The sequence below is a fragment of the Podarcis muralis genome, chromosome 11, assembly GCF_964188315.1.
Source record: "Podarcis muralis chromosome 11, rPodMur119.hap1.1, whole genome shotgun sequence".
NCBI lineage: Eukaryota > Metazoa > Chordata > Lepidosauria > Squamata > Lacertidae > Podarcis > Podarcis muralis.
Window position 1 is genome coordinate 24,829,477 of NC_135665.1, and position 12,267 is coordinate 24,841,743.

Genomic DNA, 12,267 nt, shown 5'->3' on the forward strand with positions numbered 1-12,267 from the left:
TACCACAAAGGCATTTCTGGGGGCATTTTATGTCTTGCTTTCAACCCCAAATCAAAATGGTAAGTGGTAACTGGCTGGAATTTGGGGGTGTGGTACAGGCGACAATTTGTAACAGCGTCATTGATGGACTGCCCTGTGGGTGTACTACTACTACTAATAATTTATTATTTCTACCCCGCCCATCTGGCTGGGTTTTCCCAGCCACTCTGAGCGGCTTCCAACATTAAATACATTAAAACACCAGTCATTTCATTTCAGTCATTGTGCCATGAAAAGTGCGCCTCGCCTTGTTTGAATCAGGCCCGAGCTTTCAGAGGCATTAGCTGCTTGCTATTTGGAAATATATATATGATAAAGATCTGATTGTGATCCAGCAAAGCATTCCTTATGTTCTTTCAGCAAAGGCGTAGAATGCTCATGGGACACTGAAATATTTTTTGCAGGTCACGATCCATTCTGGGTTATTCGTTATGGTGTGGTCTACAATCTAGTTGTCCTGCGTCGTGAACTCGCTGGGGACGTGACTCGAGAAGGATTAAGGAATGCTGTATGGAGATCTTTACAGAAACAAAAGAACATTGAAAAGGACAGCCATGTCCTGGAGGCTCTAAGAATAGCAGAGGTAGGTACAGAACCTAGTAGTCAGTATATGCTATTGCTCAAAAAAGATTATTACCATAATATCATTAATTACTTTTAGGCAAGGACCCTGGTTAATATTGGCATTCTCCAATACTCTTCTAACTTGGCTTGTATTCTGTGTGGGACCACCCTTGAGGTTAGTTCGGAGGCAGCAGCTAGTGCGGAATGTGGTGGCCAGGTTGCCTGCTGGAGCAAACCGCTGCCAGCAAATAACACCTTGCTTGTGCATTTTGCACTGGCTGCCACTGAGACAGGGCAAAATTTAAGGTTTGGTACTAACACATAAGGGATGCGGGTAGCGCTGTGGGTTAAACCACAGAGCCTAGGACTTGCCGATCAGAAGGTCGGCGGTTCGAATCCCTGTGATGGGGTGAGCTCCCGTTGCTCTGTCCCAGCTCCTGCCCACCAAGCAGTTTGAAAACACATCAAAGTGCAAGTAGATAAATAGGTACCGCTCTGGCGGGAAGGTAAACGGCGTCTCCATGCGCTGCTCTGGTTTGCCAGAAGCGGCTTAGTCATGCTGGCCACATGACCTGGAAGCTGTACGCCGGCTCCCTCAGCCAATAAAGCGAGATGAGCGCCGCAACCCCAGAGTCGGCCACGACTGGACCTAATGGTCAGGGGTCCCTTTAACTTTACCTTACTAACACAGAAGGTCCCATACAGTTTGGAACCAGGTTTCTTGAGAGACTGCCTCATCTCTTATACCCCAGTGGGTCACTTTGTTTGGTAAGAGAGTTCTAAGATACTCCACAGTAACTTAGAGAAGCACTTTTATAATAAATGTCATAATAATTAAATTTATTTTATAACTACTACTACTACTACTACTACTACTACTACTACTACTTTTCATATGATGCATTATGTAGTTTACTGTTATTTGTAAGTCACCGAGACAGAGAGAAGAAAAGAAAGTTCACAGGTGAGACCTGGGAGGGTCCAACACTTTCTGTGGGTGACAAAGATAAAGAGTTACTCTCAGAGTTACCTTTGAGAGAGGCCTCTGTGTTTTCTCTTCCTTTCTCTAGTTTTTTTTTGTTCTATTTTGTTCTATTTCATTATGAAAAAGCTTTAATAACATATTATGAAAAGAAAGAAGATGTTCAGGAATGCAAATCTGCTGCTATTTCCTTGAAGTTAGAATATTTAGTATTTTCAGAAGTTGGCATTATTTAGATATGTCTATAATGATAGATGAAAGCACATAAATATTAATAATATTGCTGTTTGTGCATACCTTGATTTTTTTTTCATGCCTGGTACATGGACAGATGTCCTAAAGAATGCTTTAACTTGTCCAAAAACCATTTTGTTTCTTTGAGAGCCTCTCCAATAACTTAAATTGAGTTGACCCCAACCCTACAATAATATTCCAGCCCATTGACTGAATATTCAGAGTTTGGATTTCAAATAACGTAGGGAGTAATCCAGGATTACTGTTACTGTCAGTGAAGTCAGTAACAAATCACTGATTTCAGTACATCTGGGTTATATAAATGCAAAAGTGGAACAATGAGAGCACATTGGTACATGTCATAGCTCGTATACTATGAGGCATTATGTCTTGCAAATAGCTTACATTGGGTAATATGCAGCTAAGTAACTGCTCAAGCATAAGGCCTTCCTCCCTTCTTGTCTCCCTGCAGCATCCCCAAATTTACTTGGAATTGTTCAGGGAACAAGTATTTAGTACAAGTATTTAGGGGGAGCATGGGGGTGGGATGGAGAACACTCCATTGTACAAAGAGAAATCCTTGTGCTACATTGATTACAACCCAGTGTAAATCACTTTTTGGGGGGTGTAGAAACATATACGTATACATATAGACACACAAAACTAGGGTTGCCATATGCCTTCTATTTCCAGGACACATCCTCTTTTTCATGGGTGTGTAAAATGAGAGTTTTCACAGCAATCCATAGTTAAAAGTAGAAGTCGGCAAATGCGTCCTCTTTTTTGCTCTTCAAAATATGGCAACCCTAACACACACACACACACACACACACACACACACACACACACACACACCACATCTGCATCAAGTACAGCATACAAGCTAAGACAGGGGTTGCCCACTTTTTGGACCAGTGGGTAAATTTTGAATTTTGAGAAAGTGTTATGGATGCCATTCTGATTATTTATTTTAACGCTAGATTTATTCTACATAAAGAGTCATCAATGGATACATGACTAATAATGTAACGGCAAGGGGAAACAGTGCATAGTTGATAGAGGGGCTACATTTTCTTCCCCCAGAGCTGGGTAGCATCTCTGGGTTTTAAATGTCTGGCATTTTGAAAGCATATAAATATTCTTTGAAATTAGATTCCATTCTTCATAGTGCAGAACAGGATTACAGAAATAGGCTTTAGAATTCAGACAGGTAAGGAAGATGAATTTGGTATAAGCAGTGTCTGCAGCAAAGTTAAATTATACATTAAACACTCTGTCCATTCTTATTATCTTAGGAAATTAGATAAGAAAGCCTGATTTATTTAACTGAGTTGGAAATAAGCTTAGGAGATTTAAAATGCAGTTCTGTGATAGCCTAGGGAACAGGGGGGAATTTTGCCGGTGAGCATAGTAGGTATTCTTGTCTAAATATCCCCAGTTGTTTGCCTTTGGCCAATTGAATAAGTGCAAATCAAGAGCTGAACCACAGCTTATGCTATACAGTATAGTACCTCGGGTTACAGACGCTTCACGTTACAAACGCTTCAGGTTACAGACTCCGCTAACCCAGAAATAGTACCTCCGGTTAAGAAATTTGCTTCAGGATGAAAACAGAAATCACACGGCGGCGGCAGCGGGAGGCCCCATTAGCTAAAGTGGTACCTCAGGTTAAGAACAGTTTCAGGTTAAGAATGGACCTCCAGAACGAATTAAGTTCTTAACCCGAGGTACCACTGTATAGGTCTCTATTAGAGAAGGGGAGAGAGGAAAATGTTGAGAAGATACTAGGGGTTTTGCCTATCCAGTTTCAAGGGAACAGTACCACTGAGGTGTCAGCTGAGACATAATAGGCTCAGTGGTTGGGAACCTTTTTGGCCCAATGGATCAGATTGTCACCGGTGCCCACCCCGTGGGACAACCTACCTGTCAGTCACCTGGTGCCAGATTATTGACAGTTGTGTTTTCCTGTCCACATGCCCAAGTCCCTTGCACAGTGCTTCTCAAGCTCCGAGTATAGGACTGACAAAGTTGAGGGAAATGTCTTTGTGGGTCAAATTTGACCCATGAACCAGAGGTTCTCCACCCCGGTCTAGGAGGTAGGTTACTCTCACTGAACCTAACGTGGCATGGTCTTGGTCACTCCCTGGGTGGGAGACCATCTGAGAACTTCATCCACCCAAGAAACCCAAGAGGAAAAGGTGGGATATTAAAAGGAATACTATTTTGTGTTCATGGATTTACTTCCTGAAGCAATCTCATGAATGCCTACTCATTTGGAAGTTACATGGGAATCATAACACTTTCCAGATCTCATTAGCAGGCTCCCCAGGTCCTGTCTGGTGGTTTTTGCAAAGCATCTGCAGAAAAATATATGGGTATAAATTCTTCTTTCTTGGGTTTGTGATAGTGTTTTGAAAATTGTCATAACCACATGTGGAGTTATTTCATGTACATAGTGTTTCCTATGGTGATGCATTTCAAGTGGCTGTCTGCCTCTTGAGTAAGGCAAGAAGATATAAATTATCATGCCACAAAAAGGGGACATTTTATGGTGTGTTAATAGTTCTGCTTGAGGTCTCAGGCCCTTTAGCAAGGTTTTGAACAAAGCATTGAAATGGACGGAAGGCCAGCTTAAAGGAAAAAACAAACTTCTACCTCTACCGTACTATTACACAATAAATATCCAATTATTATATTGTTAGAAAGTGTATGCAGTTGTCTAGGGAGTTTCAAGTTTTTCCCATGACTCTTCTTAATGAATGCCTTTATTAGGCTGGAAAGAAGGACCCTGTCTTCTCTCTGCCAGTCCATGTAATATGGGAGCCCTTGTGTAGTCTATCCGTGTTGGGTCCAATTGGTCATATTAGTGTGATTCCAATCAGTTTCCCCACCCAAGCCCTTTAAATGTGATAACAAGCTAATTTAGACATGGGTGCAATTCTTTCTTACCAGTTTTGAGTCTTATCTTTTCTGGTTCCTTTCCTTTACTGCTGCACTGCATACATTTATACATTCACACAAATTAATACACATACACAGTTTTTCAAGAACTCAGAGGTTAAAAATGGCATGCATCTCTAACAAATGTCTTATTCTGGTACACGGAAATCTTGTATCTTAGCAGCACTAGTGAATATTCATGTATATTTAACATTTAAAAGCCACTTTGAAATACTTCAACATATCAGGGACTGCGTAGCTCCTAAATACATAAGATCCTCCTGAGAAAAGAGGGCAAGCACATCTATTCTGAATTGTTTGCATTTTATGCCATAAATTTCATAATACTTTGGAGGTTTTAAAGCAGAAGATTCCAGCTGAGCACATTCTGGCATATATTGTAATGTAGAAAGGAGACAGTCTGCTGCTAACTATTAGAATGCACACACACACACACACACACACACACACTATTCTGAATTAATAGAGAAGATGCAACAATATTTTTTTTACACACAATTTGATAATGTGAGAATGGGAGTTTTATTTCCACCCTCTCTTTTTCATTGCTTTTGTAGCTATTCTCTATAATATGCCAGATTAAATATATCCTATATATGTAAGATGAGATATGTTAAGTGGATTCCAGCATAAACATGGAAGTGCCTTGGGCAAGAAAGCATCACTGTTATTGACAGCTGTTTTATCTCTTCATGGAAACTGGGAACATGTCTAATACGAAGAGAAAGTTCACATTAGTGCCAATCCTTAAGATTTGAACAAGGTATTGTAGCAGTTATGGTGGTGCTTCTGAAAGCACCTTTCTCATGAAGCCTCTTCTTCTCCTACTGTCACATCTGGGGAACTCAACAACTGATAAGACATTATTGTACTGCAAGCTCCCCAACCCCACTCCACCGATGTGGCTGCTGTATGCAGAGAACATGCCACACCATGACCTGATTGACACATCTTGCTAAACCAAATCATGGCTTACATCAGTGATGGCCAAACTTGGCCCTCCAGCTGTTTTGGGACTACAGTTCCCATCATCCCTGGCTACTGGCCCTGTTAGCTTGGGGTGATGGGAGTTGTAGTCCCAAAACAGCTGGAGGGCCAAGTTTGGCCATCACTGGCTTACATGAATGAGCTCCTGGAGCGATCCTGATTGCTTTGCTCCTCCCTGATCATTTTGCTGCTCTTACAAATTCATCCAATCTTGGGCTCATCGTTTAGCTCTCTCCAGGCAAACCAGGATCTGTAACCAAGGTTTGTCCTATGTTTTTATGGCTTGTGGTTTGTCTGGGATTGCTGGGCCACACGCCTGGGTTTGAACCATGGCTTAGCTCAGTGCAACACAGCAGCAAAATGATCACGAAGAAGCAAGGTGGATGCGATCTTCTGTACTGGAGACTGCTTGCTTACTCATGGTAAGCCAAGTTTTGGTTTAGTGTTACATGCAAACAAGGGCACTGAGTATCCCTAGGAGAGGAGATATGGGGTTGCTCTTATTATCAGTACTCTTATCATCAGTATGTCCTGTAATGTATCCTAAGTGAAAGGGAGACATTCCAGGCTATATAAATTCAATTAATAATAAATAAATAAGCTCTGGCTCGTTAATGTATTTGCTTGCAGGTAAGTCTCACCTATTTAACTAGAATTTTTATTTTAACAAGCTTAGGTTTTCAGCCATCCAGTTCAAACCCAAATCTGGGGGGTGGGGGAAAGCAATTAACCTGACATTTCAAAAACATGGTAAGGTTGGTCATAATCTCTTTGAATTTACATATAGCCACATGTCTACTCGCATTGTATGATGTGCATAACTTTGCTACATGTTGGCTGCCTGATTAAACATAACTGACCAGAAGCACAAAATGAATAGCAAGAATTCGTCAAAGTAAAAAAGTTGGAAACTACTTAACTTATGGCCTTTCTAAAAAAAACCAAAACATTCATGGTGTGATAAAAGAGCATTTGTGACTTGTTTTGTGCAGGGGATGCAGGAGTATCTTTTGTCAAGGAAGTGGGTTTTTTGTTGCAGGAGCACCATCTATCCAGCATTCAAAATACAGTACAGTCGTACCTTGGTTGAAAAACGCCTTAGTTGCCAATTGTTTCGGCTCCCGAATGGTCAAAAACTGGAAGTGAGTGTTCCGGTTTTCAAATGATTTTCGGAAGCCGAACGTGCAGCGCTGATTCTGATTGGCTGCAGGAGCTTCCTGCACCCAATTGGAAGCCATGCTTTGGCTTCCGAACATTTTGGAAGTTGAACGGACTTCCGGAATGGATTCCGTTCGACTTCCAAGTGACTAGTGGGGTGCCACAGGGTTCTGTCCTGGGCCCGGTCTTATTCAACATCTTTATCAACGACTTGGATGATGGACTCAAGGGCATCCTGATCAAATTTGCAGATGACACCAAACTGGGAGGGGTGGCTAACACCCCAGAGGACAGGATCACACTTCAAAACGACCTTGACAGATTAGAGAACTGGGCCAAAACAAACAAGATGAATTTTAACAGGGAGAAATGTAAAGTATTGCACTTGGGCAAAAAAAATGAGAGGCACAAATACAAGATGGGTGACACCTGGCTTGAGAGCAGTACATGTGAAAAGGATCTAGGAGTCTTGGTTGACCACAAACTTGACATGAGCCAACAGTGTGACGCGGCAGCTAAAAAAGCCAATGCAATTCTGGGCCTCATCAATAGGAGTATAGCATCTAGATCAAGGGAAGTAATAGTGCCACTGTATTCTGCTCTGGTCAGACCTCACCTGGAGTACTGTGTCCAGTTCTGGGCACCACAGTTCAAGAAGGACACTGACAAACTGGAACGTGTCCAGAGGAGGGCAACCAAAATGGTCAAAGGCCTGGAAATGATGCCTTATGAGGAACGGCTAAGGGAGCTGGGCATGTTTAGCCTGGAGAAGAGGAGGTTAAGGGGTGATATGATAGCCATGTTCAAATATATAAAAGGATGTCACATAGAGGAGGGAGAAAGGCTGTTTTCTGCTGCTCCAGAGAAGCGGACACGGAGCAATGGATCCAAACTACAAGAAAGAAGATTCCACCTAAACATTAGGAAGAACTTCCTGACAGTAAGAGCTGTTCGACAGTGGAATTTGCTGCCAAGGAGTGTGGTGGAGTCTCCTTCTTTGGAGGTCTTTAAGCAGAGGCTTGACAACCATATGTCAGGAGTGCTCTGATGGTGTTTCCTGCTTGGCAGGGGGTTGGACTCGATGGCCCTTGTGGTCTCTTCCAACTCTATGATTCTATGATTCTATGATTCTATGACTGTATCTGGAAAGGGTCTCTGAGCAAAGAACTGTGTTGGAATGCTCTTAACTGTCTCTCAACATAGTTGATTCCAGCATTTTAACGAGTCTTTTCCTAGCAAGTTAGGGAACATTTTTGCAAACCTCTATCAGAAATGCAACTGTTTACTGGTCAGCGCACCTCAGGCACTTTCAAAGGTTTGAAATCAGGTCTGCATAGTCTTCAAAACTGTGCAGTGAAATTAAGCTGCTCTGAGTAATTAAATTTTGTGGATATTAAGCTGTGATAATACAGCATTTCAGACTTAATTTGGTTAATGAGACTGAAGGCTTATTTCCTCCCCAACTAATTTCTCTGGAGGTTGTATATTTTTATGATTTATTTTTCATCTCTGTTGAAGATTAATGTTCTAATATATCAATGCCTGATTCACTGGAACAGTAGCTCCAGATATCTGGGATATTTCCAAGCATGTCCAGTCCACTTGCCTCTTGTGCAAAGTTTACATTCCAGAAATGACACATAAATGCAAAACCATGTATAATCAACACAAACACCCCAGACACACACACTTGCAACCACCCTTCCATGAGTAGGCTTACCTTCCTAGAGCTGTGTTCCCCAAGCAAGGCAGAAAGCTTTTAAGATCTCCGCCTTGCTTATTGGACTCTGGAAGGATCTTGCAGGGCTGTCCCAAGTTTTCGCGAGATCTCGCCAGAGCCTCCCAGAGCCTGTTAAGCAAGGTGGAAAACCCTGCACAAAAAGCTCTCCACCTTCCATGCATTTAATTTGTATGATTTCAACCGGTCAGCCACCAAGCGTGAAAAGTTCAAAATGTGCAAGTTAAACACGCACAAGATGCAAGTCAATTGTATATGGAAAATTGCACCCTTTTTGATCAGTCTCCACCAGCATAAGGGAGAATTCTTTAAAAGTCATCCCTCAATAGTATTGTACCCTGATGCCCTGATCTCAAGTTACACGATCAGGATTTCTCTTCTGCAGGCAGGACTGTGGGGTGTGTGGGTCTTATTGGCACATGTGGTGGAGTTGTGTTGAAGTTCATAAATTTTGGAAACAAGTTATTACATAAATAGTACAGTTATAGGTAAAAATGTGACCCTGGACCGTAAATCATGCATTTTGTCTATGTTTGATAAATCCAGGTTTTATATGTAAACAGTTAACTGTATAGTTTCTGGTTAGTAATCACTGAGGGATAGAAAGACTCTTTATTTTATATCCTATGTCAGTGGTTCAAGAAAGTTACATTTATTGCTATTTCAGAGAAATTGACATGTCATATTTGAGTAGCTGGGGTGACATTGATCTTTCTGATTTCATCTCCATTTGGGGTTTATTTATTAGATATATGACATTGCAGTCACACAGGTGGCAAATCTCTTCGAAATAATGATTTTATTTGACGGCATCTACAGGGAAGACTTTTTTTTTCCTCTCTACTTGATTGTACGGTGCAAATCGTGTTTTTATACCCCATTTAAAATTTTATAATTGTATCCATTTCATTCATTCCTGATTTTCAAATTTCCTTTTGACTTGATTATCAAAAGCTCCTGGTATTGAACTTACCTTATTTTGTTGTCAGTGTCTGTTTTTCTCTTTGTGTGCATTGTCCATTTTTGTCGTTCAGTAGAATAAAAAACAAAACAAAATTGCACGGCTCATTTGTCATGGAATATTTTGCACTTCCATGTCGGTTTAAAGCTCCATTTTTTCCTAATAAGAATTGACACAGTCTCTGATTAAGGAAAGGATATGGCTGTCATGTACCTTGGCCTCCAAAGAGCGATGATTCAAATGCATGTACATTATTCACAACTGGGGTGAGACAGGCGCATATTGTATTTTGTTACTGGGGTAGAACAAAATATTCTGCAAGAAATGCTTTTGAGTCAGTCATTAAAAGGACCTCTGACTGATAGAACCCATTAATTCTTTAAGGTGAAATAATGTGGTCTAAGCAGTGTGGGCTTCAGATGAAAATGTCTGTCCAGCTCTCTCCTCAGTACTTATGTGCTATAACGCACTTTAATATCCTCACCATATAAAGAAGAGCATTGATTTGTATTACAGAGCTGTGAGTGATCCAGAATGCCACAGGATGCCACCTAAAATCCCAGCATAGTGTGGTAAATAAGAGCTACAAAGCAACTGAAATATGCTCTGCCACATTCTCATTGAGAAAATCAGCAGGGCTGTTGTTATTGAGGCACAGAGACAGCAAAGCCCCAATGCCCAGGTACACAAAAGAGACAGCAAATGACAAAACAGTAAGAAACAGGCTTTTAGATTCCTGTTGACTTGTCATATAGGACACAAAAACAACATTAAAGACCTGACTTTGCATCACAACTACTAAATGTGTCTCCTTTTTGGATTGTAAACATTTTCAAGAGATAGTATTTTTTAGCACCATTTTGTTCGTTTGTTTACAGCCTCCCTAAATTATTTATTTATTAATGTGTGGCTCTATTAATTCAAGTAATCATCGTCATCATCATCTGCTCAAATGTTGCCTATACCCTACTGTGTTTTTTGTATGCTGATGGAATCTGAAGCTGGTACAGAATGCACTGGCAGTACTGGGAGCACATTGTAGCAATACCTTCCTATAATGTCTTCCTATAATCTTCCTATAATCTTGCAATGTCTTCCTATAATCTTCCAGACTGGGTATTTCCTTTGATCTATAAAGTCCTGAAAAACATGAGCCATCTATGTTCATTTATCCTCCTCCTCCTCATCTAGGTCACATCATGAACATAAAGATCATCTGATGATGATAATATCCTCTTTGCTGTGGTTAGTCACAGTTGGGGCCAATTTAAATCTATATGAAAGATTACTTAAGTTCCATTGAGTTAATGGGAACTAGGTGGAAGTAGCTTGCATCTGTATGCAACCCTAGGTTTTTTGTTCTCATGCAGTTTTGCATGCAGCGGAACCAGGGTTAAAGAATAATACCTACCTTGTGGTTATCTGAGAAAGGTTCTTCATTTAGTCATGCGTGCTTGAATATATGAGTTTGATGTCTTTGCCAAAGTTCAGGTGCTGAATCGGTAGCTTGAGTTAACTCAGTGCAGTCTCTGAAGCATAAGTGGCTAACGTGTAATTCTCCAAATGTTGTTGGACTCCAATTCACATCAGCCCCAGCCAGTGTTGGCAAAATTCAAGGGTGCTGGGAGCAACAACTGGAGGGCCACAGGTTAGCCACCTCTGCTCTAATATGTTTCTGGGGGTGACCAGAAGCCATAGCTGCCAACTTTTCCCTTTTCTTGAGAGGAATCCTATTCATAATAAGGGAATTTCCCTTAAAAAAAGGGAAACGTTGACAGCTATGCCAGAAGCTGAACACACTGAGAGTGAGGAAATGAACCCTGGCATAAGTAGGCTAGCCATTTTACATGGAAAAGATCCCTATCTCTTTAGGTGCAATAAGAACCCTACATTTGCCACCTAGTCATAATAGTCTAATAAACATTATTAGTTAGTGATGGTTCCTTGGAGATTGTCAACAAGAATGACTCGCTTTTGGCTGCCCTAACATATATGCTGGCAAACTGAAGGAGAAGCTTCATTTTAAGTCCTTTCTGCCATCTGCCTTGCAAAACATGAAAGATTTGTGGGGTTTTTTAAATTTTACATTTTTGCTTCAGTGTAAGAGTTCATTCTTTGTGTATTTGACCTCCTGCTTTTCTTATTGTGTAGAGCTTCTTTTCAAGCAAACCCTTTCACTCTTTCATCCTTCCACCCACGGTCACTGCTGAAATATATTTTGGTAGTCTTTTTTTTTTAATTGAAAGAAAGGTATCCTAATATGTTCTTTGCACTATGTTCATGACTTTATAGTTTGTCTTCCCTAAGTCAAGACATGTCAGCCATATTCTGTCTTAGTATAACAAAGTCTGCAGTAGCATGTAGCTCTGCTACAGATTTCTTAACCTTGCTAGTGTTGAACACTTGGACTGGCTGTATGCTAAAGCCCAGATTGTTTTGAATATGAAGCAGAGAGTAGCAGCTTTCTAGTGTGCTTAATTTTGATAAAGAATATGCCTGCTTGCCACGTTGTCTGCTTCTGTACAGGCCACCATCTGTGAGCTTGCCATATTGGGAATAGTTCCCATTTACTTCTATGTACAGAAAAGATACAAAATGCTGTCTTCTGGTGTGTGAGATCCACATTCAAGAATTGGTGCCCTT

General features: G+C 40.9%; 1 protein-coding gene across 1 annotated transcript in view; it reads left to right on the top strand.

The window, feature by feature from the left end:
• Positions 1 to 12,267, top strand: part of TMEM232 (transmembrane protein 232) — a 153,345-nt gene that overhangs the window by 83,100 nt on the left and 57,978 nt on the right. Inside the window, exon 11 of the mRNA XM_028748943.2 lies at positions 444 to 622. Coding sequence (XP_028604776.2) covers positions 444 to 622 — 179 coding nt within the window. The remainder of the gene's footprint in view (positions 1 to 443; positions 623 to 12,267) is intronic.